Source organism: Lagenorhynchus albirostris, chromosome 2, assembly GCF_949774975.1.
Source record: "Lagenorhynchus albirostris chromosome 2, mLagAlb1.1, whole genome shotgun sequence".
Taxonomy (NCBI): domain Eukaryota; kingdom Metazoa; phylum Chordata; class Mammalia; order Artiodactyla; family Delphinidae; genus Lagenorhynchus; species Lagenorhynchus albirostris.
The window spans coordinates 151120475-151139956 of NC_083096.1; the positions used below are offsets into that span (position 1 = coordinate 151120475).

Genomic DNA, 19482 nt, shown 5'->3' on the forward strand with positions numbered 1-19482 from the left:
CATTGCGGTGGCTTCTCTTGTTGCGGAGCACGGGCTCTAGGTGCACGGGCTTCAGTAGTTGTGGCACGCGGGCTCAGTAGTTGTGGCTCATGGGCTCTAGAGTGCAGGCTCAGTAGTTGTGGCGCAGGGGCTTAGTTGCTCCACGGCATGTGGGATCTTCCCAGCCCAGGCCTTGAATCTGTGTCCCCTGCATTGGCAGGCAGATTCTTAGCCACTGCGCCACTAGGGAAGCCCCTGTTTTCATAAAGTTTGATTGGAATGTAGCCAAGCCCATTCGTCGATGTCTTGTCTATGGCTGATTTTATGCTACTGCGGCAGAACCGAGCAACTGTGGCAGAGACCACACTGCTTGAAAATATTTACTACCTTGCCCTTTATAGAAAAAAAAATTTTGCTGCCCCTTGCCACAGGCAGTTGGGACGTGTGAAAGAATTTTAAGTGGAAGAGTGACAATAATTACAGAGTGTGGTGGCAGGGAGCCCGGATGGGAAGTGGGAAGGAAGGCCGTTAGACCCGTTAGGAGGCTGGTGCAATTTTCTAGAGGTCTTAACCTCTTTCTTTTCAAAAACCCACTTTGAGTTGGGGGGAGCAGTAAATTGGGAGATTGGGGTTGACATAAACACACTACTATATATAAAATAGATAACTAATAAGGACCTACTGTATAGCACAGGGAACTCCACTCAATACTCTGTAGTGACCTATATGGGAAAAGAATCTAAAGAAGAGTGGATATAGGTATATGTATAAGTGATTCACTTTGCGGTACACCTGAAACTAATACAACTTTGTAAACTAACTCTACTCCAATAAAATTTAAATTAAAAAAAAAACCCTTTGAGAATCTGTGGAGAGCTTTGACTCCTCCCTAAAAAATGCCCAGATACAAATGCAAACGCTCACTTGCAGAAATGATACGTGCGCACTGTCTCATTTCATCCTTATCAGAGCCCCTGAGGGCCGCATCCACAGGTGGGGAAACAAGGCTTGGATTAGTTGCCTGAGGTCCTGTGGCCAATTGCAGAGGCTGCCCTGGAACCCAGCTCACTAGGCTGAAACCTGCGTTCTCAACCACCCAGCAGTTGTGTCCAACTAAGGGAGCAATGGCAGAGGGACTGGAGAGGAGGGTGCGGAGCCTGGATTTGCTCAGGAGGAGGATATGAGATTTTGGATACGGAGGTGGTGTGCCTCACAAAATGTGATGTGTTTCTTTTAGTGTTTTGTGAGAAAGCCATCCAGAAAAATGATACCACTTTCTGGGGTATCCAGTGGTTACAGGGCCAACCACGGGGGAGTTCCTCTCTGACCAGGGGGACTACATGGGCGATGGGGTGAGTGAGTCCATGGGATGGTCACCCTGGGATGCCTGGCGCAGTGGCGAGCAGGGGCCTGGCAGTCAGCACTCAGGTTGTTACCCCAAGTCCGTCACCTATGAACTGTACGAGCCTGGGCAAGATACTTACCCCTCGGAACCAGTTTCCTGAGCTATACAACTGGGTGGCTCATGGTCCCTGGGGTTGTTGGGGGAATTGAATGGTATGTGTTTACAGCGGTTAGCCCAGTGCCAAGCACACAGTAGGTACTTCACCCCACCCCCATCAAGTTCAATAAATGGGTTCCAGGAAGGCAGGGACCCTGTCTCTTGAGCTGTGTCCTCATTGCCTGGGTCCGTCTAGGCGGGAGTTGAGGCGGGACACAGGATGTACCTTTACCTTATCCTGAATCGTCTCGTCTCTTTCCTGGATCTCCTGCTTGAGACCCAGGATGTCCTTCTCCAGGGACTTGATGACTCCTTGCAGCTTCACCTGCTCTCCCTTCAGAATCTCAGTGTCGTTGGTTCGCTCTTCAATCTCTTTCTGCAGGTTGCTGAACTAGAGGAACAAACAGCAACGACAGAGACCACCAGAGCCTGTGAACTCATCTCCATTCCTCCTGACTGCCTGTAGACTTTAAGAGCTCCCCATCAGAATTTGGGACAGTCAGGAATTTCCCAGGGGACAATTCTGTCCGACAAGATCCAGTCCCATCCCCTTATGTGAAGAAGGGCTGTCTGCCTTAAGAGGCTCCAGAGAGACCAGTTCCCCCAGCAGATCCAGAGTCTTCCATGACCACACTGACCCTGAAAGGCTGGGATCCATGCCCCATCGAGGTTGCAGAGGTTGGGCCCTAACTGATGAGCCATCTTAGTCATGTCCAAGAAGGGAAGATGTGATTGTCCCCTGGATTGACTAGTAGTGTGATTTCTAATAGGAAAGAACATGAGCTTGCTTTGAACTTGGCTTCTCTTAGGCTAAACGTTTCGGGGCAACTGGCAATTCTATAACGATCTATGAATTGAATGCCTCCTCACTCAGCCATCAGTGACTACAAACATCTCCCCTGCCTTATAACCTAAGCATCCTATACTCCCAATCTTTCTCCCGCCCACAGAGTCTGAACGGGAGCACCCCTGAACCCCTGCACTGAGAGCCTGAGGACACCTCCAGGTGAAAACTTTATCTATCTCACCTCCAAAGACTGCATTTCCTCTTTAAATATTTAGCTCTGAAAACTCTAAATCCCACTTGCCAATAAATGAAAGCCCAGGGTGTCCACCAGTGTCATGGTGAACCTCACCGTCCCTGCAAACAGGAAAGAGGAGGGGGAGCCCCGATGGTTACCCCGTCAGACGATGTGGTAAGGATCTGTCTGCCTGTCTGGGCAGGGGGAACCCTCACACCAGCCAGTGCTGTTTTCCTAACCCGCTTGCTGGAGATGAGGACATTCAGATGGGATCTTGCCAGGTCATCCCGGGGCAGAGCCGCCATCAGCTGGCTCCGTGTCCGTCTACCCACCCCATGCTTTCTCTGTAGTGAGGCCCTGGTCTGCCCCCAGGCCTCTCGGGAACAGCCTGGTACCTTCTTCCTCATGATGCCCGTTTCTCCTTTGAGCCGCAGGTTTGACTCCTTTTCATCCCGAAGCTTCTTCTCATACTTGGTTTTGATATCTTGGATCTCACGGTCTTCATCTTCTTCAATCTGCTTCTTGGTCTCTTCAAACTCGCGCAGCTGCTGCCTGACATCTTCCTGTGCCTGGCTCGGAGAGAGGGAGAGTGTGTGCCCAGGGAAGAGGGGACACGTGGCACCCTTGTGCTCAGAGGGCCTGGGACGAGGTGAACATACAAGGCCTATCATGGGGATGGGAGACCGAGTGTTAGTACGGTAGTGGAAACCAAGGCCATGGGTCCCTTGACCCTTCCACTTTCTTTCTGTCCTTCTGTTTGTCCCCCTTTCCCTACCAGATCAGGCCTTGGGCTCTATCACTTCAACCACTGTCCCACCAACATCCCCCAACCCTGTTCCACCTCTGGTCTTCTTCACACTGACACCAGCCCCCTTCTATCTTTCCCTCACTAAACTTGTGACGCTTGTAACTTTATATTTATTTGTGGAATTACTTGATTGTCTCTCCCATTAGATGTCAGCTCCTCGAGGGCAAAAACCCAGTCTATCACGCCCACCAGGAGTTCCCAGTGTACAACGCACACTGACACACAGTAGGTACTCAATAAATATCTGAATGAATGAGTGAAGCTTTAATTCCACCCTCCCCCTCCTTAATCCAACCAATCCCGTCCTTTTCACCTCTTGAATCCATCCACTTTATGCCTCTGCCACTGCCCAGGCCCCTGTCATCTCTTGCCTGGACTGTTGTCAGCCTGCTAGCCAGCCTCCTGCCTCTGGTCATGCTTCCCTCCAGTCGGATCTCATTCTCTAGTCGAGGGGAGCTTTCTAAACCACACACCTGGTCATGCCGACCCCCACTTGCAAGCCTTCTCTGGCTCACCCTTGTCCTCATGGTAGAGTCCAGACTCTTGAAACGGGTCCACAGGCTCACAGGAGGCAGTTCCAGTGCATCTCCATGGCCTCAGCCATCACTCCCACCCCAGGCTCTCTCCAGTGTGAACTAACTTCAGTTCCCGCAGTGTGCATGGTCCTCAGCTGCTGAGCCTTGATACCCGCTGTCCCTCTGACTCCAGCATCTTCCCGTGGCTCTCTCCTATTCTTCCTCCGGCTCTCGGTTCAGCTACATTTCCCGTGTGAATACTGTACGTCCCCCATCACTTTACATTATATTGTAAATGCCTGCTTGACACAGAGGCTCCTTGACGGCAGGGCCACATCTCCACCCACTGCAGTGAACACCCAGCACATATCTGGTACATGTCGGTGCTGAATGAGGAAAAGCCTAGAGCCCAGATGCTGGGAAAATGAGCTCTGCCTGGTGGAGTTTGGGGAGTGACTGGGGCAGGGCTCCTCCTTGCTCACTGCTGCCCAGGGGTGGACATTTACATCATGGTAGAGTCAATGTCTTTCTTCTCACACTGACCCTGGTATTCTCCCAGGCTGCACGTACCATCCCTGGACTGAGTGTTTTGGAGGTTGAGTGAGACAAGGTGGTTTTAAAACTGGGCTCAGTGGCGTTCTGAGAAAGGCTTCTCTTTGCCCATCACGTCACCAGACCCTTGCTGGACAGAAGCCTGGCCAGGGCGGCTCCGACTGCAGCCTAGAGGGGCCCGCAAGCCCCTGCTCTTGGTCTGGGAGATGTTGCTAAAAAGTAGAAGCAGCCCAGCCGGTAGTAAGATGGCACTTGGGACGAATCTCCCTAGGAAGGTTCTGAGTTGAAATCTTACTGACTCAAAAGAAGAAAAGCCTTGTCCTCACTGTGAGAGGTCCTGGGAGGAAGGCTGGCCTCTCTCCCCACTGGGAGGATCGATCCATTCACCCTAAAATCAGAGCCCAGCAAACCACGATGTTGCTGTGTAAGCCACATGGGCGAAAGGGGCCCGGGGGTCCTGAGAACGCAGAGGAGGGATGCTTAGCCCTGTGGGAGGGAAGGGTTAGGGAGGAATCGTCAAGGAGTTAGCTCTTGTCCTGAGTCCCTGAGGGGGCAAACAAGTGCCTAGATGAAGAGGCATCATCCTGAGCAGGGGCTCAGAGGTTGTGCAGGAAACTCCCAGAGGCTCCACATCACTGGACAGGGGCAGCTGGAAATGGGGCTGGGGAGGTGGGCAGGGCAGCGAAGGAACATTCCTCACGCCGTGGAACTGGAAGCAGGCCGGGCTCAGGTGTGGGTGGAATCTCTTAGCTCCCCCTCTGCTATCAGAGCTCAGCCTCTGCCAGGTCTGCGGGACCTCCACTTTACTTCTCATCACCTATATATCCCCCGCTGCCTGGTCACCCTCCCTGTTCACCGAAGACTTCTGGATGTCAACTCACCGCCTTCCCTGCCATCACCAGGCTGGTTACAGAGGATCCTAGAACGTCTCCTGGTGCTTTGCCCCTTATCTTCCCGCACCCACTCTCAGGTCCACCCCCTGGAATGGTGCCGCCTCTGAAGTCTTAAAATACAGGCCCTGCTCTCTGAGCACAGGGGACTTCTCTGTTGGATCCCAGGGGCACCATCCCAGCTCTCAACCTCACCACGTGCCCTCGCCTGGTCGTGGTTCCTCCACTGACTCTTGGTGCCTTGCTGACCCTCTCTGGTCCGGACCCCGTGGCAGGTCACCAGCCAACCTTTATTTTCACCACCCAGAGAAGCCCCAGCTCTGGCTCAGGGCGGCTCCAGGCCTTCCTCTCTCACACACCTATTTGCTGAGCCCTGCTGTGGAATAGCGCACGGCCTGCTGGGTGAACGCCACCAGAATTCGCCTCTCAGACCTCAGCTGCGCCTTCAGCTACAGACCTGCCCGCCCCCTTCTTAGTCACTCCCTTCCTCATTCCCTTCAAAAATCACTCCATACTTTCGTGACTCTCCTGCCCTCTCACTGTCAGCAACAATGTCTGCCAGAATTTCGTGCCAAGAAGGACACCATCTGGCCTCTCTCATTTTTCCCTTCATCTTGGGAAACGAGATATTTTGGCAACCCAACTGCTTGAATAGTCTATGACTTTGCCCTGCCTGTATGTTCTTAACCTCCTGCATTTCCCAGTCTCCTGGTTAATTCCAGCTTCCAAGCCTCCTGGATCTCGGTAGCTCCTGCCAGCCTTTCCAGACCTTGCAGGCCAGGGTGGGTGCTGTGTCTGCATTCCCCACTGTCCCGTCTACACCTTGATGAATATCAGCCCGTGTGACCGCCTTTCTCACCCACTGAGAACCTGGCCCCATGTTTCACTTCGCTTCACCACCCAGCACTCAGGCTGGTAAACCAATAAGACACAGTCTGTGTTTGTTGAGTCAGCGCAGGAATGATTTCACTGGCTTACAATGTCTTGCAAGACATAAGAAGTTACGAAGGGGTTTCAGGCAACCACCTTTCCCATGGTTCAGGTCCCTGTTCCTCTCCAGTTCTAGAGGCTTCTTCTAGAAAGCTCTCCCCAGTGCTTAAGGCTCGAAGGTACAGTTAGGAGAGAACAATAGTTATGAACTTAGTCTATCCAAGGAAATTTAGTTTCAAAAGCTGAGCACCTCCCAGCTCAGGGAGTCCCTTGGCCGCCAGGGAAACAAACATATAAACAGCACAAAACAAGGCCAAACGAAACACACTCGGAAAGGAAGGTGGGGAAGGAAATGGAGGTCAAGCGAGGCTTCCCACAGCTCTCTGGACTGTTCCCAGGCCAGGCCTGCAGGATGGCACCGTGACAGGGAGGCACAGCTCTGCTTCCTGCGAGTACCTCTTCCAGGAGGGTGATTTTCTCCTGCAGTTTGGCCTCGTAAAACTCAGTCAGCTCCTCCAGGGCCTGGCTCTTGGTCTCATCGTTATCCCGAAGCTGTTTCTCATACTCTTCCTGCATCCTCTGGGACTTGAGCTGCAACTCCTGGTACTTCTCATATTCTAGAAGCAACTTTTGGTTGTTGCAACATTCTGGAGAGAAGCAAGGAAGGTTATTTCAGGAGGGACAGTAGCATCAGCCTCAGGGACACCCAGGGGAGCCTTGGGTGCTTTTCCAGCCTTGGGCCCCCTTCCAGCACCAGCTAGAGCTCCTGCCTCCACAGGCGAGATACAAATGCACACCTGTCTTCCTCACGGGCCCCCCACGCCATCGTTTTGTCTGGCAGCCCGATTTCCTCCCTTCACCATCTAGGCGGAAAGGTTTCCAGGAAAGTGCAGAGGGGTATTTGTGGGTTCAGGGCCAAGAAGAATGCCCTGAGTGTGCAAAATGGGTACTAGTACCCCCATTTTATGGGACAGTAAACTGAGGCTTGGTGAGCTTAGGTGATTCCCTAGAGCACCCAGCAAGTCCAGGTGAATATGGGACCCAAGGCAGCCTATCAGGCTCCAAACCCACACTTTTCCTACCTCCTACTGGCATGCAGTAGGTGTTTAATTTGTGTTTAATCAATGAGTAAATACACAGGAGCAAAACCCATGGTGAGTTCCAGGGGATAAATGTAGGCTGTTTATAGACTGGGGCTTCTGCTGAACCTGGAGGACTCTCAGACTTTGCTCCCAGTCAACTGCCCTCTGCCCAGTGGCCTCCACTGATGGCCTCACCCAAGTCCTGCAGTTCCCGGCTCTGTTTTTCCAGGAGGTCTTCCATGCGTTCACGATGGAGTGCATCCTGCTTTTCTTTTTCTGCTCTTAAAACCTAAGACACAGAGTAAAATGCTCTCATTTCTACACATCTGCTGAAAGCACCACCATGAGAAGCACCAGTTGTACAAGTGAGAGCCTCCTTCACTCACACACATTTCCCAAGCCCTTACTTTGCACCAAGCACTGTTCTACAAGCAACATGCAAGTTATCACTTTTATTTGCATTATATTCTGCTGTGAAAATTCTATACTATCTCTATTTAGATCCTTCTACGAAATGAACCTTGTCGATGATGAGTTCAGTTTTGGACATGCACCAAATGGATTTCTGGATGGAAAAGGTAAGGACTGATTTGAATTCTCTGTTGTCAGCACATTGCTCTCAAGGAAATCCTTGGCTATGTTAATGTATCAGCTTCAAGAAAGTGTTTTCTTTAATGGAGCAGGAAAGCTCTTTGCAGGAAGGGGAGGTATCTAACTTTGTGCTCAGATTACAGAAGGCACCAATGTTTGTTGATTAAATGAATGAAATAATAAAATTAACTGCCAGGGTGTTTTTAGGCCCATGGAGATAACATAAAAGAACAAATATCACTCGAGCAAAAAACTGGCTGTTCTGGTGAAGGGCCAGGCAGATTTGTACAGAACAGAGAAATCATTCTGGGAGAGTCCTGGACCATCTTTAACTACAGGAAGGCCATTTAGACTATATATTTTTTAAATTAATAATTAATTATTTTATTTTTTGTCTGCGTTGGGTCTTCGTTGCTGCGCATGGACTTTCTCTAGTTGCAACGAGCGGGGGTTACTCTTTGTGGTGCACGGGCTTCTCATTGTGGTGGCTTCTCTTTGTTGCAGAGCACGGGCTCTAGGCACACAGGCTTCAGTAGTTGTGGCATGCGGGCTCCGTAGCTGTGGCCTGCGGGCTCTAGAGCGCAGGCTCAGTAGTTGTGGTGCACAGGCTTAGTTGCTCCGAGGCATGTGGGATCTTCCCGGACCAGGGCTCAAACCCGTGTCCCCTGCATTGGCAGGCGGATTCTCAACCACTGCGCCACTAGGGAAGCCAATTTAGACTCATTTTATTTAACCTACTGACAATTCTGAGGTTAATATTTTGCTAGCTCTTCTCTTTCCATACTTTATTTTTCTTGTTACTTTTCATTTTGCTTTTAAATAAGTTTCTCTTGACCACAAAGGTAATATATTCTCATGGTGGAGAATCTGAAAATTATAGAACAGCATAAAGAACCAAATTTAAACTATCCACAATCCCAACTTCCAGAGATAATCACACTGCTAGCTATTCTCTTAAAAATCGTTCTATGTGTATTTATTTTACATCATTAATAGCATTCCCTATAGAGAGTTCTATATTCTGCTTTTTTTCCCACTTAGCACTTCGTTGTAAGCATTTCTGCTGTTATCAACTATGCTTTAAAATCGCACATTATCATATGTCTTATTGTTGAGTGTGTCCCAGTTGTCTTGAGTGAGCAGGAAATTCCTTGTTATTCACCGTTGTTGGTTCAACAGACCTGGTTTTTCATTTCCAAGGACTCCATTTCCTGGAGGAACTTGTCTGTTAGTTCCTTAACCTTCTCAGAATAGTTCATGTCCTTTAGTCGAAGTTGATACTCATTCTCCATTCTTAACTCTTCCACACGAGTCTTCAGCTCCAACATAACCTGAACCTTTGGGAGAAGGACACAGAATCAACAACAATCACAGTGCGGGTGAATCAGACTATTTAAACCCGTGGCCTTGAGCTCTCTGAGACCTACAGCTCTGCTCGGGCTCCAACGCATGTGTCATCTTTCTGCACAAGGCACACAGACCAGACACTAGGAGAAATAGGAGCTTCTTCCTCTACCCTCAAAACGTGTCATCAGTGAGCTCCACTGTGCAACAGGCAGCATGCTAATAACTCACATCTCCTTCGGCTATGCTTAGATGTCACCTCAGTGAGGTCTACACAGACCACATGACTTAATCCTGCTTCCTTCCCCTTCCCATTCCTGGCACCTCTGACTCCCCCCACCCCCTTACTCTGCTCTACTTTTTTATTATTCCCTTAAATCTTGGCACTTTTAAATGTTACTTATTATTTTAGGGTCTTTTGTTTTCATCCCCCACTAGAATTTAATCTCCAAGAAGGCTGAGATCTCTGTTGGTTTTGTATGCTGATGTACCCCAAGTACCTAGAACGGTGCCGGACACAGAGTAGGCACTCGAAAAATATTTGCTGAATCATGATTCCCAACCCCATGAAACTTACAGTCTACTGAGACAGCCAAGGAGACATAACATTACCAATTGTGATAAGTGCCCAAAGCCAGGGAGTGTGCACGCAGGCTAGGGTAGAGAAGGACTGAAGGCGGATGCACTGGTTGGGGGGTCTGCATAGTTCAGGTGGGGGACGGTAAGGGCCTGACCAGAGGTGGGGAACAGAGCAGAAGGGAAAGATTCCAGAGAAAGAGATTTTAGGGAACGTGGTGCCTGATGCGTTGTGGGGTGAAGTGAGAGGACTGTGGATGGAGACCGTCTCCCCGGCCCAGACAATTCCCTGAGGGTTGCATTGGCCTGTCTTGCTTCACTGCTTTATCCTGGGAGCCCAGCACAGGACCGGCACTAAACAAATATGTATCAGATGAATACATGGCCCTGGGAGCCCGCCGCGGACGAGTGGGACACATTTTGGTGGGAATGACCTGGTTCTGACGTGTTGCATTGGAGGCACCTGCTCATTGCCCTTCTCCATCCTTCTCCACATTGCTGCTACAGAGCAGTCTCTTCAGACACAAATCTACTGAGTCATCCCCTAACTTAGATCATCAGTGGGGCCTTAGGAAGCATTTCCAAAGTCTAAAACATGGTGTAAAAGGCCCCTCACTATTTCTCTGTTTCACCTCCAACGCTTCTCTCCGGCACCCCCTCTACTCTCCAGCCCCACCAGCTAGGAGCATCCTCCCCAGAGCATTCCCCCTCGTCCGTTTGCACGCACTCATTCCTCGGGGTGGAAGGCCCTTTGCAACTTGTTCTGGAGGCTCCATTCAAGGCTCACTTCCCCTGGCACCAGCTGGCCTGGGTCAGGGTCCCTTCCCTGTGTTCCCACAGCACAGTTCCTTCATAACACTCATTACACACTTGGTTCCCTTTTAAAATTTTACCTATACTTCTTCCCATGATATAAGTTCCAGGACCATCTATGTCTTTCATTTCTGTAATCCCAGACCTAGTACAGTGTCTGGTACATAGCACATCTTTCTGCAAATACTAGTTAGGTGCATGAATAAATGAATGACTGAATGAGTGGGTAAATCACGATAGTTACATAGAATGTCATAGAATGTAAAGAAAAAGAGAGAGCTGGGAATTCTGGGCAATGTGGCTTTTAAGGCCAGTTGAAGGAAGAGCCAGGAAGGGAGCTGGGGAGGAACAGTCCGAGAGGCACACAGGCAATGATGTGGTGTGGTCTCCTGCAGCCCGAGAGAGAAGGGAATTTCAAGAAGTGAGCAGAACATACACTAGTCACTTCCAGCTTGGCAGCCGTGCTGTCAGGCCTAGCTGGGGGCTGGGGGCTGAGGTCAGGAGTCAGCCCAGACACCTCAGGCTTTTGGTGCAGCCTGGTGTCTCCTACTTGGTGTCTTCCCCTCCCCTCCGAGAAGAAGAGAGAAAATAGAGAAGAAGGAAGAGGAGGAGACACATTTGCCTGCAGGAGGTCAGACTCTTAACTCTCACAGCCTCTTCCTCAGCCTTTCCTCCCACTTCCCTTTCCTGCAGAAAGTTCCAGGGAGCTCTAGGAGGGCTCTCCAGCAATCGCCAGGGGCCTATCATCCTGCTCTGGGGCCATTGTGGTCCTGCTGGTTTCACTTGTCTCTGTCCCTCACTTGGAGGTTTTTTTTTTGTGGTACGCGGGCCTTTCACTGTTGTGGCCTCTCCCGTTGCGGAGCACAGGCTCCAGAGGCACAGACTCAGCAGCCATGGCTCACGGGCCCAGCCGCTCTGCGGCATGTGGGATCTTCCCGGACCGGGGCACGAACCCGTGTCCCCTGCATCGGCAGGCGGACCCTCAACCACTGCGCCACCAGGGAAACCCCTCTGTCCCTCACTTGACTGTGAGTTTCCTGATCACAGGGCCCATCCTGTCTTCTCCCACATGCATCCATAGTGACCAGCAAACAGTAGGTACTCAATGAATGCACTTTAAACTCTGGATAAACAGCAGTGAGCTCGCAGCTGTGCACCCTCTGTGAGCCCCGTGAGGTTACCACCCAGTCGGTTTCTCCCTCGGGGAGCGCAGCACTCAGAGCGCTCAAGACACATCTTAACGGACTGTTAGCTGCATCAACAGGAGGGCAGGTGCTCTGAGGTCACGATTAGGAGAGCGCGCTCCGGATGAAGTCTGGATTGGAACTCTGGGCCTACTCCTAATTAGCTCAGTGACTTTGGACACGTCACCCAACGTCTCCAAAACCATTTTTTGAAACGTGGGGAAAACAACAGTATCTTCTCCATAGAGATATTGGGAGATTTAAATGAGAAAATACTTATAAAGTAATTATCACAGTGTCTGCTTCATGGCTAACCTAAAAAAAAGTTGGTGATTAGTTATTATTATTATTATTTTTTAAATTATTTATTTATTTATTTTTGGCTGTGTTGGCTCTTCGTTTCTGTGCGAGGGCTTTCTCTAGTTGTGGCAAGTGGGGGCCACTCCTCATCGTGGTGCGCGGGCCTCTCACTATCGCGGCCTCTCCCGTTGCGGAGCACAGGCTCCAGACGCGCAGGCTCAGTAATTGTGACTCACGGGGCTAGTTGCTCCGCGGCATGTGGGATCTTTCCAGACCAGGACTCGAACCCGTGTTCTCTGCATTGGCAGGCGGATTCTTAACCACTGCGCCACCAGGGAAGCCCTGGTGGTTGGTTATTATTACTGTTATTGTTTTATTATTGAGAGGAGTGGGTTTCAGGACTGTTTTATAAATATCTTTGTTTTCTTTTTAAAGAAGTTTCCAGATACCAGCAGTTATTAAGTTTCACAGATACAACTGGAATATACAAGTTTGTCACTTTAATTTTGTAAATATTTATCGGAAATATTTATGTAAATATTTATTTACGCCTTGCGCGAGCTGGAAACTGCTGGTCATACAAGCAAATTATATGTCGTGGTTCCTGCCCTCAAAGAGTAGGAGAGGAAAGATAGGTCACAGGCTAGAAGTAGAGCTCAGCGTAAGTCAAGACGATCACGTGGCAGAAGGACAGGTGGGGTGGGGAGGACACAGAATGCAGCGGTGGTGGTGTGGGTGAGCATGTACAGGGAGCTGTGGGGGTCTGTGCTGGGCACAGGGGAAGCCGGGCTAGAGAAGGGCTCTATGCCGGTCCCAGGACTTTGGATGCAGCCTGGTACGGAATTTCCATGTCCCTCTTCACTAGATCCAATTCTTACCTTCTCTTCCATGTCCGTCTTGGTAACCAGCACCTCTTCAGCAAAGCCCACCTCCCTCTGTCGCCTGATTCCCGGACCATCCTTATCAAAGACCTTCCAGGTGAACAGGCAGCCATCCTCGGCGACGCTCAGCAGGAACTGGTCATCAAAGGTGAGCGACATCTGAGGAGACAGAGCATGGACAGGAGGCTTTCGCAGGCCGTGGAAGGCAGGACTGAGCCAGCTGTTGTGCAAGCCCTCCCTCCATGCCAGCCTGGGTACAGCCTCCTGGGGAGGAAGACTCTATCTTAGAAAAGACATGAGACAAGAACCCTCACGGGCTTCTGGGAATGAATAAAAGAATAAGACTATGTGTATGTTCTCTGTGGATTTGGAATCGTTAGAGTCAATTATTATGTATACTATATAAGAACTCTCAAAACTTAGCAGTAAAAAACCCCGATAATCCAACTAGAAAGTGGGCAGAAGACACAGAGACATTTCACTGGAGAAGTTATACAAATGGCAAATAAGCACATGAAAAGATGTTCAACATTACTAGCCATTAGGGGAATGTGAATTAAGACTATGATGAGATGTCACTATACACCTATTAGAACAGCTAAAATAAAAAATAGTGATAATACCAAATGCTGGCGATGATGCAGAGAAACTGGATCTCTCATGCATTGCTGGTAGGAATGGAAAACAGCTTGGTAGTTTCTTAAAAAACTAAATAAACACACTTGTAATATATGATCCAGCAACAGTATTCCTGGGCATTTACCCCAGAGAAATGAAAACATGTCAACATAAAAGCCAGTACATAATTGTTCATAGCAGTTTTATTTGTAATAGCCCAAAACTGGGGAAAAAAAAAATCAAATATCCCACAAGAGGTAGATGGTTAAACAAATCACGGTACATCCTTACCATGGAATTCTACTCAGCAAAAAAGGGAATAAAGTATTGATACATGAAATAACTTGCATGGTGCTCAGGGTATTATGCTGAGTGAAAAAAGCTCCTCTCGGGGCTTCCCTGGTGGCGCAGTGGTTGAGAGTCCGTCTGCCGATGCAGGGCACACGGGTTCGTGCCCCGGTCCGGGAGGATCCCACATGCCGCGGAGCGGCTAGGCTCGTGAGCCATGGCCGCTGGGCCTGCGCGTCCGGAGCCTGTGCTCCGCAACGGGAGAGGCCAGAACAGTGAGAGGCCCGCGTACCGCTAAAAAAAAAAAAAAAAGCTCCTCTCAAATGGTCACATACTGTATGATTATTTATATAAAATTCTCAAGATGTCAAAATTATAGAAATGGAAAGCAAATTAGTGGTTGCTGAGGACTAGGTGTGGTGTTGGGTGACTATGAAGGGTAGCACGAGGAAGCTGCTGTGGTGCAGGAATAGTTCTGTGTCTTGCGTGCAGTGGTGGTTACACACATTTACGCATCTATGTGAAAAAATGATACAGAACCCCACACATGATGTACCAGTGTCAGTTTTCTGGTCTGACACTGTACAGTAGTTACATTAGATGTAACTATTGGGGGAAATTGGGTGAAGGGCACACAGGACCTTGATGCTATCTTACAGATTTCCTACGAATCTATAATTACTTCAAAATAAAAAGTGAAAAGTAAAGAATCAACTATGGAAACTGTCCTCTCACAGTCACCAATATGTGTCAAGAACCTTAAAAATGGCAATGCTCTTTCCCTCAGGATTCGCTCTCTGCCTAGGCATTTAGTCTTAGAAAATAATCAGAGATGCTCAGAGAAATCTATAGGCTAGGATATTCATAAGTTCATGATAATTTAAATGCCCAGTTGTAAGAGAAGAGTTAAATAAGTTACGTTCCATCATTGTGATAGGATATTTGAATAGCTACTAAAATCATGCTTTTGAGGAATATTTAATCATACAAAAAATGCTTACAAGAGCATAAATTTAAAAAAAGCAGCCTACAAGAGCATACGTACAGTATGGTCTTAATTTATTTAAAGCATATGCACAAAAAAGTAGAAGAAAATGCATCACTATATTAATGATAATGCTATTATGAGGATTTTTATTCCTAAAATAAACATGTATTGCTTTTATAATCAGAAAAGTAAACATCTTATCCACAAAACTTAGTAGCTCTGAAGCAAAAGGGGGGAATATGTGATAGTAATTTACTTTGGACCCAAGACTCATGCTCAGTATAGGAATGTTCCAGTTTATAATGAAAAAGCCTTTCCTAGTAAAGATGGTGTCTGCAGGCAAGCCGGTATAGAGTTTGGGACATAATTCAAAACCTCAGGTGTTGGTACTGTTCAGTTGGGGATAAGAGAGGCGAGGAGGGAGAGAAAACATATTTTCCCAGTGCCTGTTCTTCAGGAGCCCATGTGTACATAGACACTGCTTTTTTACAAGGGGGAATGGAAGGACAATTTACAAATGTGTGCTCATACTATGACCCCCAGGGACGGGTGGGGGCTCATCTCCTGGGCCATGACTCCTTTTAGTCCAGAGTGACTCTGTGGAGGGCGAGGAGACCTGTGAGCCTTTAGTAGCCAACACTCGGCAGCTGGGACATGAGGCCACTGGCTGTGGTCAGGGGGCCTATAACATCTCTCGAATGGCCCATAATTATGCGAAATATTATGATGAACAATCTTGTACCTCAATCTTTAGGTGCATCTCTGATTACCTCCTAGAACAAATTCGTGGGAGTAGTTTAAACAAAGAGTATTAAGAGCCAATAAATGTTTATTGAACATTTGGCTGGAGGAATAAATAAAGGGAGAGAAAAGATGCTGGGAGATTGAAGGGATAAAGGTGGTATGTGGAGGGCAGGACCAGGTGGATCTATTGAGAGCTGGATCTGGGACTGGGCCCTAGGGGAGACGGTTGCCCTCACCTTGGTGATAGGACCGCAATGGGCCTGGTACTCGTTGAATTGTTTCTGCAGAGGCAGCGGGTACTTCATTGCACGAATGGTTCCCACCGAGGTGCCCACAAACAACATGTGCCCGGAATGGGAGGTGACGATGGCTGTGTAGGTTACGCCAAATGCTGACATCTCTCGAAGGACCTGGAACACAGCCAGCTCTGTTCAGGGTGAGGGGCTGAGCCGTGTACCCACTGTCACCACGTCATTCTCCTCCTTGCTTCTAATAGCAACATTAGGGCAAGTTCTGGATTTTAAAATGTGTTTTTTCCATTTGTTTTAGCATCTGGCATACCGTCCAGCACATAAGGGGCACAAACTAAATACTTCTTGGCTGCGTGACCGATGAGTAAGCAGCTCAAGGAGTTAGGAATCATACTAAAAAAGGGAAACCTTCATAAAGCATGTGCCAAGCAGTGTTCTATGGCTTTTACAGGTTGTAACTCATCCAATCCTCACAAAAACCCTTTAAAGACGGTGAAACAGTCACAGAGATACTAGGGAAGTTGCCTCAACTCAACCACCTCTTAGGTAGCAGTCAGGCTCCCAGGACTATGCTCTTGACTGCTATTCTAACCATGTATCTCAAACTAAGAATGGGATGTGGATCATCAATTTATTTAGCAAACATTTATTAATGTCCATTATATACACAAAAAACTATTCTATCAGGGAATTCATTCATTACTTTGCTCTTTAATTCACTCATCAACCCACCCACCCATCTAGCCACCAAATATTTACTGAATGTGTGCTGTGGGCCATGCACTGTGCTAGCTAGTAGGGATACCAAGAGGTGTGAACCATGGCCCTGCCCTAAAGGAGCTTTGTCCTGGTGCAGCACTGTGGAAGCCACCACAGAGTCAGGACCAAGCTACTTGGGGGCACACTGGAGAGACACCCTACTCTCAGCTGGGCTTGTGGAGAAGGACACAGCCACAGTTGCAGGAAGTGTCTTTGCTGAGCTCTTCTCTCCTCCCTCAACTATTTGGAGCCAACGTGCTAATTCTAAAATTTCAGAGTAGTTTGGGGATTTCCAAACAAATATGGTAGCAAGCTTAGGTGATAGCAATAACTAGAGTTCTGTTTTTACCCCACGAAAGCATGTGCAGATCAAGGGTTAGAGCACAGTTTAGAGATGCTGCTGACCTCCATCCCTGGAGGGTAGGAGAGAAGTTACAGACAGCAAGCAAAGTAGAAATGGAAAAGGGCCTCACAATTTAACCCAGTCAGTTGGACGCTGGGCAGGAAATTCCAGGAGTAACAATTACTGAGCTAACCCTATAGGAATGAGGAGCCAGGTGTTATCCCATGAAGAAGGGACGCTGTTCTCACAGGCCCCCTTTCCATCCCTTTCTGCTGTAAACACAGGAGGCTGTCTTCTGCAAATCAGGGCAGCAGCCCAGAGGGGGGACAGGGGCAGACTTACTGAAGAATCTGCTATCTCCTTGAGAGTCTGGTCTGATCCAACAGCAAAGATGATTTTGCCATCAGGGGAGATGGCAACACAGTTGTAACTGCAGGACTTGAGCACACATTCTGTCTCTCTCTTTCCTGTGGACAGATTCCATTCATATACAGCACCATCTGTGCCACAAGAAATCAGTTTGCTATCATCTGTATTCCATGCAACTGAACGAATCTATGGGGGATGAAGACATACCCAATTAGGAGTGTACACACACACACACACACACACACACACACACACACACGCCTTTCACGGAAAGGAGGATAACTTTTTAAAAAATTTTTTTAAATTATTATTTTTAACATCTTTATTGGAGTATAATTGCTTTACAATGGTATGTTAGTTTCTGCTGTATAACAAAGTGAATCAGTTATACATATACATATGTTCCCATATCTCTTCCCTCTTGCGTCTCCCTCCCTCCCACCCTCCCTATCCCACCTCTCCAGGCGGTCACAAAGCACCGAGCTGATCTCCCTGTGCTATGCAGCTGCTTCCCACTAGCTATCTACCTTACATTTGGTAGTGTATATATGTCCATGCCTCTCTCTCGCTTTGTCACAGCTTACCCTTCCCCCTCCCCATATCCTTAAGTCCATTCTCTAGTAGGTCTGTATTCCTGTCTTACCCCTAGGTTCTTCATGACATTTTTTTTTCTTAAATTCCATATATATGTGTTAGCATACGGTATTTATCTTTCTCTTTCTGACTTACTTCACTCTGTATGACAGACTCTAGGTCTATCCACCTCATTACAAATAGCTCAATTTCATTTCTTTTTATGGCTGAGTAATATTCCATTGTATATATGTGCCACATCTTCTTTATCCATTCATCCGATGATGAACACTTAGGTTGTTTCCATCTCCGGGCTACTGTAAATAGAGCTACAATGAACATTTTGGTACATGACTCTTTTTGAATTATGGTTTTCTCAGGGTATATGCCCAGTAGTGGGATTGCTGGGTCATATAGTAGTTCTATTTGTAGTTTTTTAAGGAACCTCCATATTGTTCTCCACAGTGGCTGTATCAATTCACATTCCCACCAGCAGTGCAAGAGTGTTCCCTTTTCTCCATACCCTCTCCAGCATTTACTGTTTCTAGATTTTTTGATGATGGCCATTCTGACTTGTGTGAGATAATATCTCATTGTAGTTTTGATTTGCATTTCTCTAATGATTAGTGATGTTCAGCATCCTTTCATGTGTTTGTTGGCAGTCTGTATATCTTCTTTGGAGAAATGTCTGTTTAGGTCTTCTGCCCATTTTTGGATTGGGTTGTTTGCTTTGTTATTGAGCTGCATGAGCTGCTTATAAATTTTGGAGATTAATCCTTTGTCAGTTGCTTCATCTGTAAATATTTTCTCCCATTCTAAGGGTTGTCTTTTGGTCTTGTTTATGGTTTCCTTTGCTGTGCAAAAGCTTTGAAGTTTCATTAGGTCCCATTTGTTTATTTTTGTTTTTATTTCCATTTCCCTAGGAGGTGGGTCAAAAAGGATCTTGCTGTGATGTATGTCATAGAGTGTTCTGCCTATGTTTTCCTCTAAGAGTTTGATAGTTTCTGCCCTTACATTTAGGTCTTTAATCCATTTTGAGCTTATTTTTGTGTATGGTGTTAGGGAGTGTTCTAATCTCATTCTTTTACATGTAGCTGTCCAGTTTTCCCAGCACCACTTATTGAAGAGGCTGTCCTTTCTCCACTGTATATTCCTGCCTCCTTTATCAAAGATAAGGTGACCATATGTGTGTGGGTTTATCTCTGGGCTTTCTATCCTGTTCCACTGATCTATCTTTCTGTTTTTGTGCCAGTACCATACTGTCTTGATTACTATAGCTTTGTAGTATGTCTGAAGGAGGATAACTTCTTACGTGTTCCACTAGACTGAGGCAGAATGTCCTTTCCTGGTACATGCCCTTCAGTAAACACTAATCATAGCTTTGTGGGAAAGTTAACATTCTATTTTCTCATATGCTTGCAAAATACTGAAGATGAAACATTCCCATTTCCATTTCACTTTATGAGTGTAAAGACGGAATCATAATAGCTCCTCTAACGCTACAATCAATCATTGCTATGTTTTACAAAACCTTTTTATTTTGAAATAATTATCGATTCACAGGGAGTTGCACAAATCGCA

General features: G+C 47.6%; 1 protein-coding gene across 1 annotated transcript in view; it reads right to left on the minus strand.

Annotated features, from left to right (window-relative positions):
* CFAP57 (cilia and flagella associated protein 57) overlaps window positions 1–19482 on the minus strand; it is a 76982-nt gene that overhangs the window by 23644 nt on the left and 33856 nt on the right. The window contains exons 9-16 of the mRNA XM_060142649.1: window positions 17302–17514; window positions 15843–16016; window positions 12966–13127; window positions 9052–9207; window positions 7475–7568; window positions 6654–6844; window positions 2898–3071; window positions 1713–1871 (exon numbers count right to left, since the gene is read on the minus strand). Coding sequence (XP_059998632.1) covers window positions 1713–1871; window positions 2898–3071; window positions 6654–6844; window positions 7475–7568; window positions 9052–9207; window positions 12966–13127; window positions 15843–16016; window positions 17302–17514 — 1323 coding nt within the window. The remainder of the gene's footprint in view (window positions 1–1712; window positions 1872–2897; window positions 3072–6653; window positions 6845–7474; window positions 7569–9051; window positions 9208–12965; window positions 13128–15842; window positions 16017–17301; window positions 17515–19482) is intronic.